This window comes from Mirounga leonina, unplaced genomic scaffold (assembly GCF_011800145.1).
Source record: "Mirounga leonina isolate KUSES-001 unplaced genomic scaffold, KU_Mleo_1.0 Mir_126, whole genome shotgun sequence".
Taxonomy (NCBI): Eukaryota; Metazoa; Chordata; class Mammalia; order Carnivora; family Phocidae; genus Mirounga; species Mirounga leonina.
In genome coordinates, this window is record NW_023270314.1 from 22,145,063 (window position 1) to 22,170,795 (window position 25,733).

General features: G+C 45.5%; 1 protein-coding gene and 1 non-coding gene across 5 annotated transcripts in view; one reads left to right on the plus strand and one right to left on the minus strand.

The window, feature by feature from the left end:
* Positions 1 to 25,733, minus strand: part of RBMS2 (RNA binding motif single stranded interacting protein 2) — a 72,749-nt gene that overhangs the window by 3,104 nt on the left and 43,912 nt on the right. For 3 of the 4 annotated variants that reach the window (XM_035002360.1, XM_035002357.1, XM_035002358.1), the window contains 11 exons: positions 20,673 to 20,731; positions 19,709 to 19,800; positions 18,158 to 18,315; positions 11,736 to 11,815; positions 11,497 to 11,606; positions 11,121 to 11,167; positions 10,853 to 10,946; positions 4,488 to 4,565; positions 4,046 to 4,156; positions 3,419 to 3,499; positions 5 to 2,005 (listed from right to left, as the gene is read on the minus strand). In XM_035002360.1, coding sequence (XP_034858251.1) covers positions 1,877 to 2,005; positions 3,419 to 3,499; positions 4,046 to 4,156; positions 4,488 to 4,565; positions 10,853 to 10,946; positions 11,121 to 11,167; positions 11,497 to 11,606; positions 11,736 to 11,815; positions 18,158 to 18,315; positions 19,709 to 19,800; positions 20,673 to 20,731 — 1,039 coding nt within the window. In that variant the 3' untranslated portion in view covers positions 5 to 1,876. Of the gene's footprint in view, positions 1 to 4; positions 2,006 to 2,785; positions 2,872 to 3,418; positions 3,500 to 4,045; positions 4,157 to 4,487; positions 4,566 to 10,852; positions 10,947 to 11,120; positions 11,168 to 11,496; positions 11,607 to 11,735; positions 11,816 to 18,157; positions 18,316 to 19,708; positions 19,801 to 20,672; positions 20,732 to 25,733 lie in introns of all 4 variants that reach the window. The other variant, XM_035002359.1, reaches the window with a different exon arrangement.
* Positions 7,812 to 7,949, plus strand: LOC118009080. The gene has a single exon (XR_004678809.1). It is a non-coding gene; the product is annotated as a small nucleolar RNA SNORA8 (small nucleolar RNA).

The window sequence follows — 25,733 nt, forward strand, 5'->3', positions numbered from 1 at the left end:
GGACCTCACTTCCCGGACAGGGGCGAAGGCTTCCTCCTGTCCCCACGGGCACGGCGCCAGGGCGGACGGGGCCTTCCAGAGGGAAATACAGGCTTTTAAGGATGGCTGACCTTGTAAATAACGGGATGGGGTTTATTGCCCTTTTCCGTCCCAACTCCCTGTCATCCTTCCACAAGAAGGAACATTATTTTTAACGTCCTGGGTCCCTGGAAAAGGGATCCAAACAAATGAGGGCAGAGCAGGTTGCCCTGGACAGTTACAGAGAGCTCTGTCCCTTCCCACCCCTGCACGGCGCACAACCTCCAACAGTCCCCACACCTTGACCCTGCTGAACGCGCGCGTGTGTGTGTGCGCGCGTGCACGCGCACGTAGCATGGACACAACAGCACAAGCCTTTCTAGGACGGCTCGCGCGGTATGCAGGTATCCAAGGTCAAAGCCTGGGGAAAATTCAAGGACCCCAGTTCTGTCCCTCTCAACCAGTTACACTGCGTATCAAAAGGCCCTGCACGTCCAGGGTTGGGGTGGGATTTACCAGGTCCTCTGGCACCGGAGGCAGTAACAACACTGTCTACGTCAAGGTTTCGCAACCTTGGTACCACCGACATTTGGAGCCAAATAGTTCTTCGGGGGGCGGGGAGTTGGGGCTGTTCTGTGCACCTGCAGGATGTGTAACAGCGTCCCTGCCGCTCCAGCCACTAGACGCCCTCAGCCCCAAGCAAGGCCATCAAAAACGTCTCTAGGGATTTCCAAGTGGCCTCTAGGGGACAAAACCACCTTCCTGAGAACCACTGGCCCAGAGGAAGCAGCTGATCTCCCACAGCACAGTCATAACTGCAAAGGCTGCTCTGAGCACCGCGACGTGGGCAGGGAAGACAGGGGCCCTGGAACCCAGGGCCGAAAAGGAGACCCTCCAGGGAACAGGGGAGCAGGGACTCCTGAAAAGCTGTCGCTGGAGAAGACACTTCCCCTCAGACGGTGCTGGCCTCAGTGGTGAGAAGAATTAGAAGTCAAAAGCCCACCCTTCTGGAACTTGCCAGGGAAGACCTACTCTTCATCTAAATTTGACTCAAGGATGGCTTCCAAAGACTGTGGGAGTGTCTCTTAATGAGCCTACGTCACATCTCTGCTTCCTGAAGGCAAAGTCTGGTCTTTTCTCCCAGGATGTGGCAAGGCAGAGGGAGGAAAAGCCACTTCCATTGCCTGCTTAGTGTTCTACCTGCTCCTTGCCCAGCCCCCAAAAAAGTCCCTAGAAAATCTCATTCAAAAAAGAAATTCACAAAATTAAAAACTGTAAAAAAGGCAAAGTCGGCAGGCTCTGCTGTATAAAAAAGAGAAAAAGAACAGTCTGGATGAGAGAAAGAAGGAATAAAATGTGTGAAGAGATGGGATGTGTGAGCTAAGAGCTTTATAAAACAAAATTTGTAAAGTTTGTATATTCTCCTACACACACACACACCCACACACCAAAAGAAGCCCATCACTAAACTCCACATAAGGGCCCACCGTAGGACTCCTTCATCAGTGTTCTCTCACTGCACTTTTTTCCCCCTTTTTTTAAAAGAAATAACAAAAAATTTTTAAAGCCTCCTCAGATAAGTCCAACACATCAAAAACTGTTTTTCATAAAGATGAGAAGAAGCTCAAGGCACTATGTCTCTTTGGGATATGGAAAGAGTATATTGCAGTTAAAAACAAAATATAAAACTTTCTTTGCAAAAGAAAGAAAAAAAGTTCTTTTGATCTCCTTGAATGCAGCACACAGAAAAAGTGACGGTTCCCCCAGGCCTCCCCAGGAATGGAGGAAGAAGCAGAGGGCAGGAGTGCAGAGATTTCTTTTCTCCAGGCGCAGGCCTGTGAAAAGCGCTGCCCAAGTGTTAGTCCTTAGCAGGGCCCTCCGCGGGTCTGTATCCCGTCAGCCCTCTGGAGTTCGGGAGCATCAGCCTCTCCGATGATTCAGGCGTCCAGGTGCACCTCAGACACGATGCGGGTTCGCTTCCAGACCACTGCAAGAAAGCAAATACCACAACAGAGCAAGTCAGATGAAATTTCTGGTTTCCCAGTGCATATAAAACGTATGTTTACACTACACTGTAGCCTACTAGGTGCGCAATAGCAGGTCTCAAAAAATAAGAGGCAGACCTTAATTCAAAAATACTTTATTGTGAAAACTGTTAACTATCACCTGAGCTTTCAGCAAGTCACAGTCACTGATCACAGATTACCATAAAAATGCAATAAAAAACTTGACATATATTTTTTAAGATTGTATTTATTTATTTGAGAAAGAGAGAGAACACAAGCAGGGGAAGGGGGAGAGGGAGAAGAAGGCTTCCCGCCGAGCAGGGAGCCCGATGCCGGACTCGATCCCAGGACCCTGGGATCATGACCTGAGCTGAAGGCAGACCCTCAACTGACAGATTTCCCGCTGAGCAGGGAGCCCGATGCGGGGCTCGATCCCAGGACCCTGGGACCAGGACCTGAGCCGAAGGCAGACACTTAACCACTGAGCCACCCAGGTGCCCCCAAATTTGACCTATTTTGAGAATTACCCAAATGTGACACATAGACACAAAGTGAGCAAATGCCAGTGGCACTGACAGCCTTGCTTAAAGCAAGGAAAGCAGGGTAGCCACAAACCTGCAATTTGTACCAAAAAAAAAAAAAAAGGCAATATTTGCAAAGCTCAGTAAAGCACGAGAAAAAGAGGGATGGCTGTCGCCCGCAAGAGGGGGAGGGGAACCCTAGAGGAGGCGTAAAGCGGGGGGCGGGGGGGGCGCGCTTACCGCTGCTACTTGTTGAACTGGAAGGAGTAGAGCCCGTGGTCTGAGGGCGCCTCCACCGGCACCTGAGTCTGCTGGCCGCCGCTCTCCTGCACCGCAGCCGAGGCCGGAGAGTCAAGCTCGGCGCGCCTGTGGCCCCCCCGCCCCCAGAGTGGGGTGTCCTGCCCCACCTCCCCCTCCCACGCGCACACAGCAGCACCTCCCCGACACAGCGCACCCTAGCCTCTTGGCGAGCCGCGGCTCAGTACGGGCCGGCCTCAACGAGCGCCTCGTTCAAGGGCACGGACGGACGAGGTCCTTCCTTCCTACGCTCACTCACACGCCCAGCAGCTGACCGCGCGCGCGGAATCAGCATCACTGTTAGAGGGAGATCTTTTTTTTTTCCCCTAAAATGTTGAGTGAGCACAAGCAGGGGGAGCTGCAGGCAGAGGCAGAGGGAGAAGCAGGCCTCTCGCCGAGCAGGGAGCCCGATGCGGGGCTCGACCCCAGGACGCCGGGATCACGACCCGAGCTGAAGGCAGTCACCTAACCAACTGAGCCACCCAGGCGCCCTGCTAGGGGAAGATCTTGATCGGGGGCAAACCTCCCTCTGTGCGTTTTCCTACGCGCGATTCCGCGAGACCAGAAAGCTCTTACCTCGGCTGCAACACCGGCGGAAGGCACGGGGGTGTACGGGGCGATGTAAGCTCCTGGCAGCGGGGCAGCCGCCGGCACGTACTAGAATGAAAGCCATCCACAGGCTCAGAGCAGGGAGGGGACTCCTGGCGACATTTAAAGCACCCGGGGAGCTCTAAAAACGACTAATGCCTAGGTTTCATCCCCAGAGAGTGGCATTTAATTATCCCTTCTCCGGAGCGCTCCAGGGGCTGCTAAGTACACAGGCTTATAGAGACGTGCGCCCCCGGGGCTTCCCTTCCTCCTCCGGCCTGCGCACCACAGTGCAGCGGACCCGCAAGAAACCTGCTGAGCTTCACCCGTTCTTCTGGTCACCATGTTGGGAAGGATTTCTAGGAAATGTGTGTGAGCTCCTGGGTAAACTGCGGCGTAGACAGAAGCACTATTTTGTTTTGTGAGTAGGAATCGGTTAAAAGGGGAGCGGCATGGCGATACTCTGTTTATCTCCTAGTGGGGGTCTGAGCCGTGCCTTCAGTGACACTGAAGTGACTGACACCCTCATTCACAGGCATTTTCGCTGAAGAGCTCTGCATAGGTACCCCCTGCTCAGTCGGAGTCTGAAATCAGAAACAGCCCGCTTGGCTTTACCGTGCCCGTGCTGCTGAGCGAGAGGTGCCCCAGTTGCTGGGTAAGAGGTCCCATCATGGAGGCAGGCTGCAGAGAAATGGGGTGATCCATCCCCGGCGGCAGAACGGAACCCTGGAGGCGGCAACAAAGGACAGAGTTAGCTGGCAGCATCCAACTAAGCCGCAGTGATTCACGCCTACCAGGACGGCTGAGGACAGACATTTAAAAGTCCTGGGAAATGATAGGTGAGTAGCGACCCAGCTGCCCAACAGCAACAGGTGCTCTGCCCGTCAGTGTGGAGGGGTCCTCCTCTTAAGAATAACAAACTGACAGAATTTCAGGTCACACAGCTGCGTTGCACAAGGGACTGAGCCAGAACTCACACCCACATCGTCTATCATCAGATCGCATTGTTTTTCTTTACAGCAAACTCTTTGGCTTTTGCCCACTCCTGAACACTCACTGAAGGCTGCATGAGGTATGACTGGTGATGCATCCACGACGGGTTAGGTGCTTGTAGAGGAGATGTCTGAGTTACTCTCTAAGGCAAACCAAAGAAATAGACAAAAACATTAATTGCCTAGAAACTACTGTTTCTCCCAGTGATCTGATAGTGTTCAGCAAAACCCCAAAAAAGTTGGAGTGCCCCCTCACAAAATAGAAACATTAAGAATAAACTCTTCAAGAACTATTAAAAACTCGCACACGTCAACAAATAACCCGATTCAAAAATGGGCAAAAGATAGGAATAGATACTTCTCTAAGAAGATATACAAATGGCCAATAAGCACACGAGGGAGGCTCAACATCATTAGTCACCAGGGAAATGCAAATCAAAACCGTGATGAGATGCCGCTTCACACCCACCAGGATGGCTGTAATTAAAAGGAGAGAGTAGGGGCGCCTGGGTGGCTCAGTAGGTTAAGTGTCTGACTCTTGATTTCGGCTCAGGTCATGCAGGGTCCTGGGATCCAGCCCTGCATCAGGCTCCTTGCTCAGCAGGGGGTCCGCTGGAGATTCTCTCCCTCTGCCTCCCCCTCCCCCCCCCAACTCTCTCCCTCTCTCTCATAAATACATCTTAAAAAGAGGGGAGGGGGGCGCCTGGGAGGCTCAGTCAGTTAAGCATCTGCTTTCAGCTCAGATCATGATCCCAGAATCCTGGGATCAAGTCCCGCATCAGGCTCCTTGCTCAGTGGGGAGCCTACTTCTCCCTCTGTCTGCCATTCCCCCTGCTTGTGCTCGCTCTCCCTCTGACAAATAAATAAAATCTTAAAAAAAAAAAAAAAAGAATAACAAGTGTCATACACTGTGGGCGGGAATGTAAAATGGCGCAGCAGCTCTGGAAAACAGTTTGGCATTTCCTCAGAAAGTTAAACATATTGTTCCTACGTAACCCAGCAAGTCCACGGGGGGTGTATACCCAAGAGAAATTAAAACATGTGTTGACACAAAAATTGTACACAAATATTCAAAGCAGCATTATTCTAATAGCAAAAGGTAGAAACAACCCGAAAGGCCATCAACTACTAAGTAGAGAACAAACGGGTATAGTCATACAATGGCAGGGGACTGAATCAGTCATAAAGAAGAGTGAAGTACTGCTTACGTGCTATGACATGGATAGACCTCGGAAGCATGCTGAGTGGAAGAAGCCTGGCCCCAAAGACATACACTGCATGCTTCCATTTATACAAAGTATCCAGAGGAGGCAAATCTATAGCCATTGAAAGTATCTCAGTGGTTGCCAGGGGGTATGGGTGAGGGAGAATGGGCAATGACCGCTAACCGGGACAGAGCTTCTTTCTGGGGTAATAAAAATGTTCTGGAATTAGATAATGCTGATAACTGCATAACTTTGCAAAATATACTTGAAACTACTGACTTGTATACTTTAAGTAGGTGAATTTTATGGTATGTGACTTATCTCAATTTTATGTATCTATTTATTTTAGATTTTATTTATTTATTCGACAGAGAGAGAGAGAGTACAAGCAGGGGGCGCAGCAGAGGGAGAGGGTGAGAGAGAAGCAGACTGCTGAGCAGGGAGCCCGATGCGGGGCTTAATCCCAGGACCTCAGGATCCTGACCTGAGCCAAAGATCATGAGGCTTAACCAACTGAGCCACCCAGGCACCCCTGAATTATCTCAATTTTGAAATGAAAAAAAAAGAAAAAGAAAAAGAGCAATGAGAAGCTAGAAATGTATCACAATAAACAAGTAGGTTTATTTCATAAATGTAAAGATTGTTCAAGATCAGAAACTCTATAAACGTAAGTCAAAATCGAAGGAAAAAGCCAGAGTGTAATATAAGATGACAAAAAGACATTTGATAAAATCCAGCAGCAATTTATTAAAAAAAAACCCCAAAAACAGTAAAATAGAGTCTAGAAAAAAACTACTTACATATTAAAGGCTAGTACCAAAACCTAGCTGTTAACATTAACCTAAACAAAGAAATACTAAAACCACTGCATTTATAATAATTATAATATCTTACAGTAGGGTCAAACAAATACAATTAGATAAGAACACAACTGGCATAAAATTGGAAAGGAAGAGAAAACTATGATTTTTGCACTGATGATACAACTATATACCTAGAACACTTAAGAGACTCAGTAAAAAAAAATGCTAGTAGTAATAAGGATTTGGTACATTAGCTGCACACAAGATACATGAACATAAACCAACAGTCTTTCTTCAGTGTATCTATAGCATCTAGAAATGCTTATAAAATTATAGAACACTTACAAATATATTCAACAGGAAAAGCATAAGATCTATATAAACAACACTAACATCTTATTGAAGGGCATAAAAAAAGATTTAAAAACATGAAAAGAAATACTACATCTTGGGTGAAAAGAATACTTTTTTGAGAGAGAGAGAGATTAAGAGAAAGCATGAGCAGGGGGAGGGGCAGAGGGAGAAGTAGGCTCCCTGCTCAATGTGGGGCTTGATGTGGGGTTCAAAACCAGGACCCTGGGATCATGACCTGAGCCGAAGGCAGATGCTTAACTGACTGAGCCACCCACAGACCCCGAAAAGGATAGTTCTTAAAAAGTCAATTCCCGGGCGCCTGGGTGGCTCAGTTGGTTAAGCGACTGCCTTCGGCTCAGGTCATGATCCTGGAGTCCCGGGATCGAGTCCCGCATCGGGCTCCCTGCTCAGCAGGGGGTCTGCTTCTCCCTCTGACCCTCCCCCCCTCATGCTCTCTCTATCTCATTCTTTCTCTCAAATAAATAAATAAATAAAAATCTTTAAAAAAAAAAAAGTCAATTCCCAGGGCACCTGGGTGGCTCAGTCAATTGAACATCCCACTCTTGGTTTCAGCTCAGGTCATGATCTCAGGGTCGTGGGGTTACCACACTTAGCGTGGAGTCTGCTTGAGATTCTATTTCTCTCTCTCCCTCTGCACCCCCCCACTAAAAGAAATAAATCTCTAAAAAAAATGTCAATTCTCAAAAAGTCAGTTCTCTTAAACTAATACATAAATTTAATGAAATTCCAATTAAAATTGTCAGATTTCCAAAAATTAGATATCATAAACTTTATACAGAAGAGTAAATGCCGGGGCGCCTGGGTGGCTCAGTTGGTTAAGCAACTGCCTTTGGCTCAGGTCATGATCTCAGGATCCTGGGATCGAGCCCCGCATCGGGCTCCCTGCTTGGCAGGAAGCCTGCTTCTCCCTCTCCCACTCCCCCTGCTTGTGTTCCCTCTCTCGCTGTGTCTCTCTCTGTGAAATAAATAAATAAAATCTTAAAAAAAAAAAAAAGAAGAAGAAGATTGCACTGCATGGTATCTGCCCTCAGCAGGTCATTCCTGCTGGGTGTTCAAGAGACAGTGCAATAGAAACTCAGTATCTGGCATCGTTGGTTTTCTTGGCTTTGTGCATGTTAAACCTGGTATTTTTATTTCTGCATGGAGCACTGGGTGTTATGCACAAACAATGAATCATGGAACACTACATCTAAAACTAATGATGTAATGTATGGGGATTAACATAAGAATAAAAAAAATTAAAAAAAAGAAGAAGAAGAAGAGTAAATGCCAAAAAACAGCATAAAGTCTGAAAGAGTGGGGAAAAGGTTTTGTCTTTTATAATATTAGAAGATATTCTGGGGCTCCTGGGTGGCTCAGTTGGTTGGGCAATTGCCTTTGGCTCAGGTCATGATCCTGGAGTCCTGGAATCGAGTCCCGCATTGGGCTCCCTGCTCAGCAGGGAGTCTGCTTCTCCCTCTGACCCTCTCCCCTCTCGTGCTCGCTCTCAGTCTCTCTCAAAAATATAAATAAAATATTTAAAAAATATATTAGAAGACATTCTGAAAGCCACTGCAATCAAGTCAATGTATCACCAGAGTAAGGACAGACACAGTGAGCCCTGGAAGAGGATCAAGGACACAGAAACAAACCCCAGTATTTATTATAGGTGGCATTTTAACTCACCACTGTTTAATTTTTAATTAATTCACCGTATTAATAATCCATTAATTCAAATATGATTTAATAATTTGGTGCTAGGACAACCGGTTAAAACATTCTGAAAGAATGAAATAAAATGCCTATCTGGTGCCCCATACAAAAATAAATTCCTGATGATTACATATTTAAATTTTACTGTAAAACAATAAAATAAATCTTGGAGACCATATGTATAATATAGGGACTGGGAAGACCTTTTTAATTAAGAAATTCAAAAGCTTTAGTGGAAACGCAGACATATTTAACTGTACACAAATTTTAAACTTTTGCGGTTTTTTGTGGTGCAAATGAGTGATTCCCAAAGTATGGTCCCTGGACAGGCAGCAGGGGCAGCTGCAGCATCTGGAAACAGAAATGCAAATTCCTGCCTCCTAGCCTAGTCTTACTGAATCAGAAATTCTCTGTGTGGTGCCCAGTAATTTGGGTTTGATAAGCTTTCCAAGTGATTCTGATTGATAGCTCAAGCTTGAGGACCACAACACAAAGTCAATGGACAAAAATTAAATCTGGAAAAAAATATTTGTAAGAAAGATAACATTCAGAGGATTGATACTTTAATAATATGCAAATGTGGTGGCGCCTGGGTGGCTCAGTTGGTTAGGCGTCTGCCTTCGGCTCAGGTCATGACCCAGGGTCCTGGGATCGAGCCCCGCATTGGGCTCCCTGCTCAGCAGGAAGCCTGCTTCTCCCTCTCCCACTCCCCCTGCTTGTGTTCCCTCTCTCGCTGTCTCTCTCTCTGTCAAATAAATAAACAAAATCTTAAAAATAAATAAATAAATAATATGCAAATGCTTTTTGTAAGTTGATGGGAAACGAATAACCAAACAGAAAAATGGGCCAAGTGTATCAAGAACAATCAGAGAAGAGCAAATCAAAATATGATAAACAGGGGCGCCTGGGTGGCTCAGTCGTTAAAAGTCTGCCTTTGGCTCAGGTCATGATCTCAGGGTCCTGGGATCGAGCCCCGCATCAGGCTCCCTGCTCAGCGTGAAGCCTGCTTCTCCCTCTACCCTTCCCCCCTGCTTGTGTTCCCTCTCTCGCTGTGTCTCTCTGTCAAATAAATAAAATCTTTAAAAAAATAAAAATAAATAAATATGACAAACATAAAAAGACATGCTTAAACTTGACTGTAGTCAGGGAAATGCAAATTAAAGTAACAATGCACTTTACACCTATCGAGATAGGAAAAACTGAAAAAGACCAATGTCACTTATGGCTGGAGGGAAATGGCCACTCAGACATTGCTAGTGGAAATGTGAACTGACACAGCCTTTGTGGGAAGCAATCTGGCAACATCTGTAAAACTAAACGTCCATATATTATCCAACCTAGCAAGCCCACTCCTTGGACTCTAGCCCCCAGAAAGAACAGTACTCAGATTTGAGAATGTAGGCATAAGAATCTTTACATATGTTTGTTTCTGGGGATTAGAGTCCAAGGAATGGGACTGCTAGATTGAATAATATATGGATGGAAGTATTATTTGTACCAGAAAACCCCTGAAATCCAATTGAATACCCTTCACGGAGGTAGGGTTGAAGAATTCTGGTCTCTGCAGCATGAAATATAATGCAACTGTTTAAAAAAGAAATAATTAGAACAAAAAGTCTCAACATTAGCTACATCAGAATCACCTCGAGGGCTTGTTAAAAAACTCAGCTGGTGGGGGCAGGGACACGGGACAGTGGAAACAGGAGCGGATTAAGAGGTACAGAGTAGCAGGTAGAAGATATGTGAGTCACAGGGATGAAAAGCACAGCATAGGGAATACAGTCAATAATACTAGAATAACTTTGTATGGTGACAGATAGTGAACAAAAAAACAGATTGCTGGGACCCATCCCCAGAGTTTCCACTTCAGCAGATCTGGGGTGGAATCCAAGAATTTATGTTTTTTGAAATTCCCAGGTGATACTGCTCATCCAGGCACCAAACTTTGAGACTCACTGGTTTAAGATACTGTTAAGTGAGAAGAGTGAAGTGTAAAAAATATATTTAATCTGGCCAGATTTTTGTAAAATAAACAATGACTTCCAAAACTGTATACATATGCATATATGCACATGAAGAAAAATCTGGAATTTTCTGAAATATATGGAATAATAGAAAATTAAAAATATAGTAATATAGGCTTACTTGTAGACACAGAGTAAGAGGATGCTACCACAACAGTCTGTATATATGTCATGGGATCACACGTCATGCTTTCATGTAAAATTATCTGTGAGCAGTATGTATAAAGGAAAAACTAAAAAATACGGAGTTTCCAGCCTTATGCTCCTTTACCTAAAGCACAGTGACAGGGAAAACTACCACACCCACCACTTTTTTCGGGCATGAACGTACCTGATAGGAAGACACAGGAGATGGAAGGTACGGGGAGAGTGCAGACTGAGCAAGCATCCTGTTGGGGGTGATGTTATAAGGAGCCGGGTAAAACCTGGAGGAAGGAACCTCATCAGTAAGGAGCCACAGGAAACCACAAGGTTAGGGCCCCACTGACAGACACAGCCACTTCCCACTAGCTGCTGTTTAAAAATCAAAATGAAACATCCCAGTGCCTGGACAGGCCGTTGTCATTTTCGGGTAGCCCAATTCTATAAAACACCCTTACCCATTCTGAAGAGCTGTGGTGGGGTCATAGGTCAAGGCCATACCACCCTATAAAGGAAGAACACAGTGTTCATAATGCGAGCCCTTGGGGGAGAACAGGAGGAAGCCCAGAGTGCCAAGACTGGGACATATTTGATTCAACAGATTAAAGTCAAGTCTGGACAGGTCCTACTACAGCCATTCCAGAGTTTTCCTGGTTGTGCAAGCTGCAAAATCCCACTAAAGACCCACACTGAAGATCATGTTAAGCAGCCAGTCATCTCTCAGTTACTGTTAACTCTCAAACTTGCCGCTTAAACTCACAGGAATCGGGCCCTGGTAAATTCCATTCCATGTTAATGTCCTTAGTACTCCTGTCTCCTCAGAGGTCCTCTTACCATATCTCCATTCCTTGGCCAGGCCCGTCCATTTTGCATGTATTTCCCTTGGTTCTGTCGTTTCTTTGGACCACCATCAGCAAATTTGCAAAGCAAGGGATCAGATGGGGCTGCCAAGAAAGAAAGACACAGCTGAGTCTCACCCTCTGAGTCCACTCACACTCATGCAAAATGCCTCCAGAATCTTCACTGGAAGTAACAATCTATGGCTCTCTCAGCCTGATTCCCAGATGCCTCACCTGGGACTCCAGCAGGTGTCTTAATATATTTTCCATTAAAGTGGGTGATGATGGCTTCACACTTCTCTGTGGACTCCATCCTAAGGAGCACAAGAGGGGTTAGGCTCTAGCTTCTCCAGGATCTGCACTCCCCCTACATTCAAAGAGAAAGCTCTAAGTTCCCAGCCCACAAATACTCCAAAAGTTGTCACTATAGAAACACAGTTTCCTCCACACAAATTCAAGGTATCTTGAAGAGGCAACCCTAGCTTCTAATGAACGTTCCCTCAACTGGCTCCTGTAGGGCTCCTGAAAAGAAAACTGAAGCTATAAATATTCCAAAGACACTGATGGATGGGCCTACTATTAGGTCTGGTTCTTAAACAAGAAACAAGAATACAGGGGCGCCTGGGTGGCTCAGTCATTAAGCATCTGCCTTCGGCTCAGGTCATGATCCCAGAGTCCTGGGATCGAGCCCCGCATCGAGCCCCGCATCGGGCTCCCTGCTCAGCAGGAGGCCTGCTTCTCCCTCTTCCACTCCCCCTGCTTGTGTTCCCTCTCTCACTGTGTCTGTCAAATAAATAAATAAAATCTTAAAAAAAAAAAAAAAAGAAACAAGAATACAATAAACAGTGGCTATCATCATTATTATCATTTTTTTTTTTAAAGTAAGCTCTATACCCAATGTAGGGCTTGAACTCATGACCCTGAGATCAAGAGTCATATGCTCTACCCACTGAGCCAGCCAGGTGCCCCATGTCACCATTATTTTTTATTACAAAATTCCTCATGGAAATTGTTCCCTCACTCCAATAAAACTACACAAGCTAAGAACTTGCCAATGTTTATTTTTTGCTTCTGGTTATGATTATCAAGGTCTAATTAGCTACTAGTAATATTAAGATTTCTTGAAACTAGAGGAGGAAAGAATAATAAGAGTTCATGGTCTACAGTGATAGAAACAACAATGTTGGGAACTGCGGAGTTAAAGTATCTTGTTGGGGAAAGACAACTGAGTAAGGAATCAGAAAATCTAGATTCTTGCACCAGGTCACCCAAAATTCTGTGAGTTAGGACCTACACAAAACCCCATCAGATCCATTCCTCATTTCTGCATTAGATATAACATCCATCTACCCTACTACAGATCAAATGAGATAATGTATTTACATGTGTTCTAAAAATTATAAGGGCCTATATGACGCAAGGTTCAGTATCTTCCCCCCTTCTTTCCTTATTTATTTTAAAGATTTTATTTATTTACTTGAGAGAAAAGAGTGCATGAGTGAGCACAAGCTGGGGGGAGAGAGGGAGGGAGAGAGAGAAGCAGGCTCTCTGCTAAGCAGGACCAGGATCATGACCTGAGCCGAAGGCAGACGTTTAGCAGACACTTAACCAACTGTGTCACCCAGGCGCCCCTCCCTCCTTCCACATTTAAATTAAGTCTCATTATATTTTCTATGCCAATAACCACTAAAAATATGAACCGGTCCCATGAAGGTGGTCACTAAAAAGAGGCCTCACATGGAACCCTTTAGGGAAAACCCATGAGCTAGGTATCCCAGAGCAGCAGTCTTTAGCTGGGTTTCTACTCCTTAATCTTCCAAGAGTGTGAGCAGGCCTGAGGAGTTTTAAGAGAATTGCTCGCAGAACCTCCACTTCCTCATAAGCTCTTTCCTAAAACTGGCCTACCTGAGGACAGCTCATGCTCACTGATGGTCCAGGGCCCTCTCACAGCCCCTGCTCTGCCCTTCCTTTGCACATCTCCCCAAACTCAACATGAGGCAATGATGCCTTTTTTTTTTTTTAAAGATTTTATTTATTTATTTGACAGAGACAGAGATAGCGAGAGCAGGACCACAAGCAGCGGGAGTGGGAGAGGGAGAAGCAGGCTTCCCCTCGAGGAGGGAGCCCGATGTGGGACTCGATCCCAGGACCCTGGGATCATGACCTGAGCCGAAGGCAGACGCTCAACGACTGAGCCACCCAGGCGCCCGATGCCTGACTTTTTAAGTCTTTTTCTAAGTCAGATGTTTCTAATTCTTTCAGCAAGCTGGATGACTCAACAGGTTGCTAACCGATGCATAAAAAAATCAGTTTTGACAGATTGATCACCTTGGTTTTTGGCTTACAACTGAGAAGAAATTCAAAGAATTCCTATTTTAACAAAACTCTTCCTATTCCCATTTACTTATGTGAACAAGGTTCTCAGCATGAAAATAAAAAACAGGAACAGAATTGATATTATAGCAATAAACAATAGTCATTGTTGACTACATGACCTAATTAGAAAAACCTAAACAAAATAAAACTTATCCCTGTTATAGGAGTAAGCTTTTCCAATAAAATTTACTTTATGTGGGGTGCCTGGGTGGCTCAGTTGGTAAGCATCTGCCTTCGGCTCAGGTCACGATCTCAGGGTCCTGGGATCGAGCCCCGCATCGGGCTCCCTGCTCAGCGGGAAGCCTGCTTCTCCCTCTCCCTCTGCCCCTGCTTGTGTTCCCTTTCGCGCTATGTTTCTCTGTCAAATAAATGGATAAAATCTTTAAAAAAAAAAATTTTACTTTATGTGTACAGTTTCGTAACCACAGGAAAAAGTTCTCATTTATTGTATATACGTATTTTTGTTGCAGAGAAGTAGGACAGAATGATCCATAAAAAAACTTTCAATTATAAAAATATTCTATACTTGAATACAGTTCTGTAAGGAAATAGAATGGAAATACAAGATCAAGAACAAAAAAGGAACACTATAATAAAAATTATATGAATTATGACTATTAAAAAAAAATGTCCTAAGTATTTTTTTTTAAGTAGGCTCCACCCCCAGCCTGGAGCCCTACACAGGGCTTGAACTCACTACCCTGAGATCAACAGTCAGATGCTTACCTTCCTGAGACACCCAGACACCCCGCCCTAGGTATTTTAATTTTTATTTATTTAAATATTTTATTTATTTATTTGTCAGAGAGAGAGTACAAGCAGAGGGTGCACCAGGCAGAGGGAGAAGCAGGCTCCCCGCTGAGCAGGGAGCCTGATGCGGGACAATCCCAGGACCCTGGGATCCCGAACCCAGCCGAAGGCAGATGCTTAACCAACTGAGCCACTTATGCATCCCTAGTCCTAAGTATTTTTAAATGGATGATTTTGTGTATCAAACTGCTATGACATTTAGATCTATTTGGATATATTTACAAATAACATGACAGGTTTTTTTTTTTAAGATTTTATTTATTTATTTGACAGAGAGAGAGACACAGTGAGAGACGGAACACAAGCAGGGGGGTGGGAGAGGGAGAAGCAGGCTTCCCGCTGAGCAGGGAGCCCGATGCGGGGCTCGATCCCAGGACCTGGGATCATGACCTGAGCCGAAGGCAGACACTTCACGACTGAGCCACCCAGGCGTCCCAACTTGACAGTTTTTGTTTATTTGTTTGTTTGTTTTCAAGATTTTATTTATTTATTTGGGGAGAGAGAGTGACCACAAGCAGGGCGAGCAGCAGGCAGAGGGAGAAACAGGCTTCCCGCCGAGCAGGGAGCCTGATGCGGGACCCGATTCCAGAACCCTGGGATCACGACCCCAGCCGAAGGCAGATACCCAACCCACTGAGCCACCCAGGCATCCCGACAGTTTTATTTAAAATGTCGATATTTGTAATTTGCTGGAAATTAGATTTCCCAAGATCTAAATGTATGAAGAAAATGTATAGGTAGTAGCATAGGAACATGCAAGAGATTTCACGGGTTTTCAACTCTTCAAAACCAGTTTCCAAACTGGGCTCCGAGGCACCCCGTGCCACTGTGGTGAGCTCACAGAGGCACAGGCAGGGGATTTTTTTAACTTTCTGAAGAAAATACAGCAACATCTATTGGATACTGTGTGGACTACTAACTCTAAAAGGTCACCATTTCAACACTGGATCACGCTACGATCCTTTTAATAATGTATTTTTGCAAAGCTGTTTTTTCCATGGTTGCTATGACAAAAGCAAATACCATAAGAAAACCAATGTGTGACAGGAAATGAGGGTGTAAGTGTCCAATCTGATTCCAAGGTTTGAGAAGCTGTGAAGTGTTCAACAGGTACACATTCCATTAGTAAGTATAGAAAGTATAGTTATTTAAGAATGGAATAAAAATATTTTTCCTCTTTTTTTTTAAGATTTTATTCATTTATTTACTTAGAGCTTGATCGAGCAAGTGAGCAAGTGGGGGGAGGAGCAGAGGGAGAGGGACAAGTAGACTCTACACTGAACGCAGAGCCCCACGCAGGGATTGATCTCATGACCCTGAGATCATGACTGGAGCCAAAATCAAGAGTTGGATGCTTGACCAACTGAGCCACCCAAGCTCCCCTCTTTTTTTTTAAGTAAACTCAACTCCCAATGTGGGATTCAAACTCACAACCCCAGGATCAAAAATCACATGCTCTACCAACTGAGTCAGCCAGGTGCCCCTTAAGTATTTCTTTTGGTCTAGAGCAAAAAAAAAATTATTGACACAACTTAAGGTGCCATGAACTGAAAAAGGTTGAGAACCTCTGCTTTAAAAGAGTGCGGGAGGTGGGGCGCCTGGGTGGCTCAGTCGTTAAGCATCTGCCTTCAGCTCGGGTCATGATCCCAGGGTCCTAGGATCGAGCCCCGCATCGAGCCCCGCATCGGGCTCCTGGCTCAGCAGGGAGCCTGCTTCTCCCTCTGCCTGCCACTTCTCCCTGCTTGCGTGCTCTCTGTCAAATAAATAAAATCTTAAAAAAAAAAAGTGTGGGAGCCAAACAGTGATCTGAAGGGGCACCTGCACCCCAATGTTTATGGCAGCAATGTCCACAATAGCCAAAATGTGGAAAGAGCCCAGATGTCCATCAACAGACGAATGGATAAAGAAGATGTGGTAAATATATACAATGGAATATTACTCAGCCATAAAAAAAAAAATGAAATCTTACCATTTGCAACAATGTGGCTGGAACTAGAAGGTATTATTCTAAGCTAAATAAGCCAATCAGAGAAAGACAATTATATGATTTCACACATATGTGAAATTTAAGAAACAAAACAGAGGATCATAGGGGAAGGGAGGGAACAATAAAACAAGACAAAATCAGAGAGGGAGGCAAACCATAAGAGACTCTTAACAATAGGAAACAAACAGGGTTACTGGAGGGGAGGTGGGAGGGGATGGGGTAACTGGGTGATGGGGGAGGGCACATGATGTAATGAGCACTAGGTTTTATATGCAACTGATCAATCACTAAACTCTACCCCTGGAACTAATAATATTATATATGTTAATTAATTGAATTTAAATTTTAAAAAAAGTGGGAGCAAAAACAGTTTGATGACCACAAGCCTAAGAACTCTCTTTTAGTTATACTTGGGATTGCCAGCAGGTGGTGCTACCAAGATTGAGTTGGCTACAGAAGAGGCCCTATTCCTTGTTCCCAAGATCTGGAGAAACACTCCAGAGTAAGAGAGTGTTCCTGGACCAGACAAGGTATTATAAAACAAAATGGGACCTTCAGATCATGTATTCCAATAGTTTTCAAACTTTCAGAAAAAGCAACAGTCTCCTTTCAAACAAAATCTTTTTTTTTTTTTAAGATTTTATTTATTTATTTGGCAGAGAGAGAGACAGCAAGAGAGGGAACACAAGCAGGGGGAGTGGGAGAGGGAGAAGCAGGCTTCCGCTGAGCAGGGAGCCCGATGCGGGGCTCAATCCCAGGAGCCTGGGATCATGACCTGAGCCGAAAGGCAGACGCCCAACAACTGAGCCACCCAGGAGCCCCTCAAACAAAATCTTAAAATAAAAGCAGAACCATTTCTTCAGTGGGCTGAAAGAGGCCGAAGCTCTACAATGACACCTAGGCTCAGAAGAGGGCACCCTGGAGAACTCCACAGCTCCAGGGAACGCCTGAAGAAAATCACTCATCTAAATCACTCTCCACTTCACAGAGTAAACCAAGGCTCAGAAAGGTCTGATATCACAGGGGCAGTTAGTGGCAGGGTTGGTTCCAGAATCTAAGTCTCTCAACAGAACTGAAAAGGAAGAACACATCTTCTACTTCATCCCACTGATCTTGAAGCCAGAAGGATTAGGGTACTGTTCTACCACCCACTGCTGGGGGACCCCGGGGCAAATCACTTCACAGTGGAGACTCTGGTTTCATTATCTATATAAAAGGATACAGAATTATTTTATTCTGCTTGGGTCTGGATCAAAGGAACAATTGCTAGAGTAGCAAGAAATAGTGGGGAAAGGATAAAGATTTTGAGGGCAAATGGGTATTTAAGTACTGTGACCTATAGTTTAAATGAACTTCTGATTCACTGTCAAGTACGTTAGGCCAAGAGTCTGGTCCCTTGAGGGAGGGGGCACAGACTTTTTTGGTGACCTTCTAAGGGACATTCTTCATTAACCTCATCATTTCCCATTCTGGCATCCCTCACCTTGCAAAGCCAACCCCTCTGCTGGTCCCACTGGTGTCTCGGAGGATTCGAGTGGAGATAACCTGGCCAAAAGGCTTCAGCATCCCCTCTAGTTCTTGCTCATCCATGGAGAGTGGAAGGTTTGATATGTATAAATTTGTGGGGTCCTGTTCCTGTTGCTGTGGGAAAAAAAGGGAGGAAATGAAGCTCACAACTCTTATCCCTCCCCCACCCTCAGCCCTCATCACAGAATGACATCTCAGAAAAGACATAGTAGGAAGGGGCCCACATAAACAAAGGAAATCTTAACTATTTATAACACCTAGTCCCACTACCATGGATTGTACGTTGAGTCCAGCCAAAAAAAAAAAAAGCAGACTTACTACTTCTAGTACTTTACAAGCCCACTGATGACGTTTTAGCTGTCTCTTTAAGAACGAGGCAGAGCAACGCTCCTCGGCCAACAGCCTATTGCCGGGCTGGATTCTCTACGACGAGCTCCCCTGCCGGCTGTTTTAAGTAAGCCCCCTCCCTCCTCTTCCGGCCACAGCGGAACCCTCGGAGTAGGAATGCCTGTTGACTGCCCAGTGGAGAGAGAGCAGGAAGGGGGAGAAGGGGAAAGGGAAGGCAATGTGCTGGGGGCTGCGCTAGGGGCCTGATGGAGAGTCACTGGGTCACCAGGCAGCCCGGAGAGCTCTAGTCTCATAAGAACTCTGAAAGCTCCTAAACTCCGTTGTCAGAGGGTTCTTTTCCGGCAAGAAGAGGTGGAAGAGCCCCTCCAGGGGGCAGAAGGTGCAAAATGGCAGTAACTTCCCAGATCTGTATTTTTAAGAATTAAAGCAGTCACTGCCCTAGACACTGGGTCACCAGCAACTTCAACCCCTTAGGGCTTTGTCTCTCTTCCACCAGACAGTGCAGGGGGACCGGCAGCCTGCCTCATCAGCTCTACAAGGACTTCAAGAAGGCAAGGGGGCAATCCCACCACAAAAAAGGGATAGAAAAGCCTCGAGTTTTCTAGTAAGTTGGATTAAAATAAAAGCTCCAGGGAGATGTGACAAGGAGGGACAGTTTCCTTCCTTGCTGTGGCTTCCCTCTCCCCCACCCCTAGCAACTCTCCTACCCTACCTCCCCTATCCCCCAAACACGCACCAAGGGAGAACAGCATGGGGAGGTGGAGAGCAAGGCTCTGAACTTCTGAGCTGCACAACTCGCTGCTTCCGAGGATGTTGCAAAACTACCAAAAGCTGCTTTGTAGGGAAGTGGGGCCAGGGTGGAAATGGGGAAAGAGAAAGAGAAAGGGAAGCGTCTTGACCCTCTCACCTGATTACATTATAATACTTGAGAGCAACAGAGCTACCTGCCACAGATTTTGAAGACCACCTTCCTCTAGCAGCCAAGGGGTAGTACTCCATGGGACCCAGCCTGACTTTGGCCAGATAGTCAAAAAGTGCTGCAGATAGCCCTTGCCCATCAGGTTCATGGCCTTAAACCCTCTGGAAGGAAGCCTTAGACCTGGCCCTGTGGTGCTAACCACCAGCCCTCTGGGGAACAGACACGGGGCAGAAGACTTACCTTTGCCATCTGAGCCTGCACACCACTGGCTTTCAGTGCCGTGACAGCTTTCTGTGCGGCTGAAGGACTGTCGAAGTCCACAAAGCCATAGCCTGGAACAGGGAAACAGCATCACTGGGAGGTGGGGGTGTAAGGGAGGTAGGAGGCCAGGCTTTTCAGGAGACAGAGGAAGAGTTATGATCCATGGAACAGAAGTGGTAGGGAGAGAAAGAAATTAAGAGGTTTCAGGTGGTTATCCGTGTGCTCTTCAAACCCCATGAGATTTGGTCTATTTTACAGCTAAGAATGCCAAGTGCAGCGAAGTCTTTGTGGTGTTCTTGCCTTTTTCCGGCCCCACTAAGAAACCGGAGGTTTCAGAAACTAGGCTCTTTTAACAATCCGCAGCCCCCACCCCTAACAGAACTCTTTTCTGTTTTCTAGCCACATCCCAGGAACGCTAGGCATGTTCGAATAGGGCCTCTGCACTGCAGATAGCCAGCCGCCTGCGAGAAGCCCCACCCCACCCCAACAGACGGTCCTTTCCCTCCTTCCACTCTTCATCCCCACCTACAGCTGCTCGAAATCTCAACAAAGCTATTCATCCTTACAAAGGAACACCCACCAGGTCACCCCACCACTGTCACCACCACAAGCTTTTACAAGGCTTTACTAAGTAGAAATAAGCTTACCTACCCACACCCACCCTCCAATCCGGGGCATCTTCATGGAAACATGAAGTACAAAGTAAGCTCAAGAGACTCACAGGCACTCTGCAGGCTTCTAGCCTTGGGTCCCCAAAATAGCATTTTCAGCTCTAGCTCTCTGGTCACCAAACAATCTAAATATCTACTAGTCTTTTAAGCCTGAAAGCCTTAGAGACTCCTCCCCTCACTGGGTCCTAGGAGCGCAGCGCAGTGAAGTGCAGAGGCAAGGGGAGGCCTCACTCGCAGTCGCTCTCCATCACCAAAGACAGCTGTTCTCTCACCTTTGCATTTGTTTGTGCTCTTGTCCAGGATGGCCTTAGTGGAGACAATCTTGCCATATCTGAGGGAAAAGAAAATGCAAAGTGAGGGGCGCCTGGGTGGCTCAGTCGTTAAGCGTCTGCCTTCGGCTCAGGTCATGATCCCAGGGTCCTGGGATCAAGCCCCGCATCATCGGGCTCCCTGCTCAGCGGGAAGCCTGCTTCTCCCTTTCCCACTCCCCCTGCTTGTGTTCGTGTTCTCTCTCTCTCTCTCTCTCTCTCTCTCTCTCTCTCGTTGTCTCTCTCTGTCAAATAAATAAATAAAATCTTAAAAAACAAAACAAAACAATAGCATTAAAAAAAAAAAGAAAAAGAAAATGGGGGCAGGAATTTGGAACAGGACAGAGACTGACACATCTGGATGAATCCATGCCCTTTCTTCACAACTGTTCCCACTCAAACCTTAATAAAAACAAGAAGAAATGAATTTAAAATGTCACGCTTATCATACAAACCCATTCTCCAAAGGTGCCTACAAGAAATAAGGTAACTGTAGTCCTTACAATATCAACACATTTCTCTCTTCTTCCCCACCTAAGGCTCAGATATGAGTTGGAAAGAGACTATTGTCTTCTGGGAAAGCAGCTTGGTGATGTCCACATAGCAGAGTGTGTACGCAGCTCTGGCTAGATTCCTTGCAGACTAACTATAATCCTTAATAATTACTTACCTTCTTTTGGAGAAACACCATTCCTCCTAGGAAAAACCTATAGACACTTCTCTTCTCTGACACCCTGTTCCCCACCCCGGGCGAAGGTTAACCTGAGCCAAACTGCGTTTGTTCAAACCCTGGTTCTGCCACTTTGTAGCTATCCGCCATCTTGGACAAGTCATTTACCCTTCCGGGGCCTCAGTCTCATCATCCATGGAGACCGGATTGTTGGGAATATGAAATGAATTCATGAATATAAAGCACTAATGTCTACCACATGGTAAACACTTGGAAGTTCTTAACTGCTATTATTATTGTTTTATATTCAAGGAACCTCAACCTTAATGCAAGCCGTTCTCTCTCCTGCTTTGCTTTATTCTAAGATTTCTATTTCTCACTGTCAAGACCCGAGCATGTTAGGGAGATGAATGGGTATAAGACCAGGTGCAACAACAGTGTTAGTAAAATTACCCAAAACATGACAATAAGACAAAATGAAGACTGCATATCCTTTCAGTGTCGTTCTGGAATACTGTCTAAAAGGCTCATTTGAAATATATTTCATTATCTAGGGGGATGTTTCTTTGACTTACTATTTACTACTGATTAGAGTCCAGACCTTGCAAAGATACGTATTAGCTTGTAGATTTTGTCCAGTAGAAATGCAAATTTCTTTTTTTTTTAGTTTTTAAAACTATTTATTTATTTATTTATTGGGGGGGGGGGCAGAGGGAGAGGGGACAAGCAGACTCCGTGGTGAGCACAGAGCCCAATGTGGGGCTTGATCCCATGACCCCAAGACCATGACCTGAGCCAAAATCAAGAGTCAGATGCTCAACCGACTGAGCCACCCAGTGCCCCAATGCCAATAATTTCTGTCCAGTACAAAAGAGAATCCCAAAGGTTACTGTTTTATAATGTCCCACAGGATATGAACCAGTTTTGTTTATAACCTAGCAATCTTATTCCAACACTCTTTCTTCAGTACCTACACTCAGTCCCTCAAACGCTCTTTGAACTCATTTAGCATCCTGTTGGTTCCCTTATTCATGAATGAAATAAACCTTGAGTATGTGTTTACCTATCTTTGTAGGAGTCATGTTTTTCAACTTTTTGAAAATTATACTTTGGCAGCAGAGGCATGTGGAGTTCCCCGAACTTGAGCAGTGCAGTACCACAGGGCAGGACTATACTAGAAGTGTTCCACCAGAAAGAAGTCTCTACATTCCACTCTAGGAAGGTGAAAATATTAAAGATACAGGAGGACAGAAATCACTAACAGAATCAGAAGTACAGGATTTAACTGAAAACAGTTGGCAGGGACTGAATACGAGGCCAATACCCCAAACAAGTATTGTGGGGGTTCCCCCCATCCCTAAAGAACATTATGATGATTGATATATTTGTTTTGCTCCTTGGCAGCCTCTCACTGACTTTTTTGGTGGGGCTTCTGTCACCCAATGGATTAGACAGAATAAGCCAAGCAGTGGTCTGGAGGTTGGGAAAAGAACACAATAAAATGGCGGTGGGGATGAATGTGGTGCTCCTAGCCCTTCAGGGCCACCTATTTGGATTCTTTCCCAGATGTAGGCAAGGGAAGGGATACATGAGACCGGTGGGAGGACATATATGCTGCCATCTTTAGCAAGGCCCCAGGGTCTGCGTGGGCTGAGACTTAGAGCCCAGAGCTTCCACTGCAGCTGGCAACAGCTGGCTGCTGCTGCTTCCTCCTAGAGGAAGAAGACCCTCCAGACAGTCAGGGATTCCAGTCTCAGACTCCAGGCCTCTAACCAGCAGCAGGGGTTAGCATCCAGCAACATTCACGTCCCCTACAACCAGAGCCACAACTGGGACAAAAACAGGAAGTCCCTCTAGGCATGGTAAACACCCTTCCTAGAAAGTTAACTCCAGCTCACAGCATCCATAAGGGTTCCAGCCATCTGCTCTTCTCAGCCTCCTTTTTTGTCATAATTCATCTAGCACCTAGTCTTTCCCTGCCTCATTTCTACTCCTCCATAGTCCCCTATCGGGCTCCTTGGTTCTAGCCCATATCATGACCCTGAGTACTCTCATCCCTTCAGACACTAAGGTAAGGCAACTGTTGGGAAGAGCAAAATGAAAGTCTAAAAGTATAGTGAAGTTGGGGTGCCTGGGTGGCTCAGTCGTTAAGCGTCTGCCTTCGGCTCAGGTCATGATCCCGGGGTCCTGGGATCGAGTCCCACATCGGGCTCCCTGCTCGGCGGGAAGCCTGCTTCTCCCTCTCCCACTCCCCCTGCTTGTGTTCCTTCTCTCGCTGTGTCTCTCTCTGTCAAATAAATAAATAAAATCTTAAAAAATAAATAAATAAATAAAAGTATAGTGAAGTAGAACTGAGTTTTTGTCTGTCTTGTGGAGTGAGAGGATTTTTGTAGCACAATGTATTTAGGACAAGAAACACAGGGTACAGAAATCAAAGAACTAGCCTGATATGATAGTCTTTTCCCTCATAAATCAACATTTCTGCCAATTCCCATTCCCCTCAAAAATTACTAGTCCTAGACTAAGTCCCCTCACTTCCATTTAAATACTTTTCTAGCAAGGTGAGTTTTACACGTATGCCTAGCCTTTAGAAACTGAGTTTACGCAGCCCAGTGCTAGCAAAAATGTACCAAACCTCAGAAGAATAAGGGACTTACAAAATATCTCTGATGACTTCTACAACTACATTTTGGGGGCAGAATGTTCTGCCTTTCCAGGATTTGGGACAGCTGGAATTTACATATACTGTTGTGGGAGTTTGGATTAGTTTAACCACTTCAGAAAATCACTTAGTAGTATCTACAAAAGCTGAACATATGTACATCCTGTGACTCCGCAATTTTACTCCTAGGTATATACCCAACATAAATGTGTACACATATGCACCAGAAGCCATGAACAAGTTCATGGCAGCACTATTCATATTCATAATAGTCACAAACTGGAAACAATTCAAATGTCCAGCAACAGTAGAATGGGTAAATAAACTATGGTATATTCCTATGAAGGAATTCTATAAAGCAGTAAGAATAAACAAAGTTTTGCTACACGCAACAATATAGAGGAATCTTACAAATAACAAACAAAGAAACAAAAAGAGCAAAAGAAGCCAGACATAGAAGGGCATGTATGCTCTAGCATTGTCTTTACATGAAGTTCAAACAAACCACACCAACCATTTAGAATCCAAACGGTAGATTGGTTGGGGGCAGGAGGGATAGAAATAGAGAGGTGGGCTTCAGAAGAGCTGGTAATGTTCTATTTCTTGACCTGGTCACATGGGACTGTTACGCGGCTATGTTCACTTCGTGAAGTCACTGCTGTGTATATATTTACGATTTGTGCGCTTTTCTCTATGTTTGTTATATATCAATAAAAAGTTTCAAAGATGGCAATTACACAGTCTAGGTTCCTATTTCTACTTCTTTCTACCATTCACTTACCCAAACAATTTTCCCCCTCCCCACCCCCAGACTTCTTCCTCTAACCATTCCCCCAAATATATCATTTGAAGGCCATATTTTTCCGCCAAACAGAACTGAGCTGGCATCTTTGGACTCTTGCAATTTTTCCAGCATTCCCAAAGGGGCTAATTCCATGGTAGTTATGTCAACCGCATGACTCAAATCTACTGTGAAGAACCCCGAAAGGTCTGTAGGGGGTAGATGCAGAGTGACAGCCTCTTTCTCCACCTTCGCCTTCATCCACTAATTTGAGAGCTCCTCCGGGTCACTGGGATTATCTGTATCAGCAAAAACTCTCCTCAGTGTACAATTCGATTAGCTAGTTCCACTTTCTTCTGTCCCTACTGCCGGCTCTCACTGCCTTCTAATCAGTATCCTTAGGGACATTGAGCATTTCTTTCTTTTTTTTTAGATTTTATTTATTTATTTGTCAGAGAGAGAGAGCACAAGCAAGGGGAACGGCAGGCAGAGGGAGGAGCAGGCTCCCCACTGAGCAGGGAGCCCGATGCGGGGCTCGATCCCAGGACCCTGGGGTCATGACCTGAGCCGAAGGCAGACGCTCAAGTGACTAAGCCACTCAAGCGTCCCAGGGCATTGAGCACTGCTGTTTGAGGTGTAAGGACAGGAGTCTTTCCCCAAAGACCATAAGTTCTGGGAGCATACTGGAAACAGTCACATATTAGGCTTCAAAGGCCAGCCCCATCCTGACTTTCCTCAGAGGAACATATAAAGGTTTTATATATTAGTAGCGGGTAGAATTTCTTTAAGAGGGGCTGCTAAGAAATCTTGTGACAAACAGGACTGCATTTCAGGACACGAGTATCTGGCAAGAAGCCAGTATCACCAAATCCGTACTGGCCCTCAAAGCCTACCCACATGTTCCCCAACTTA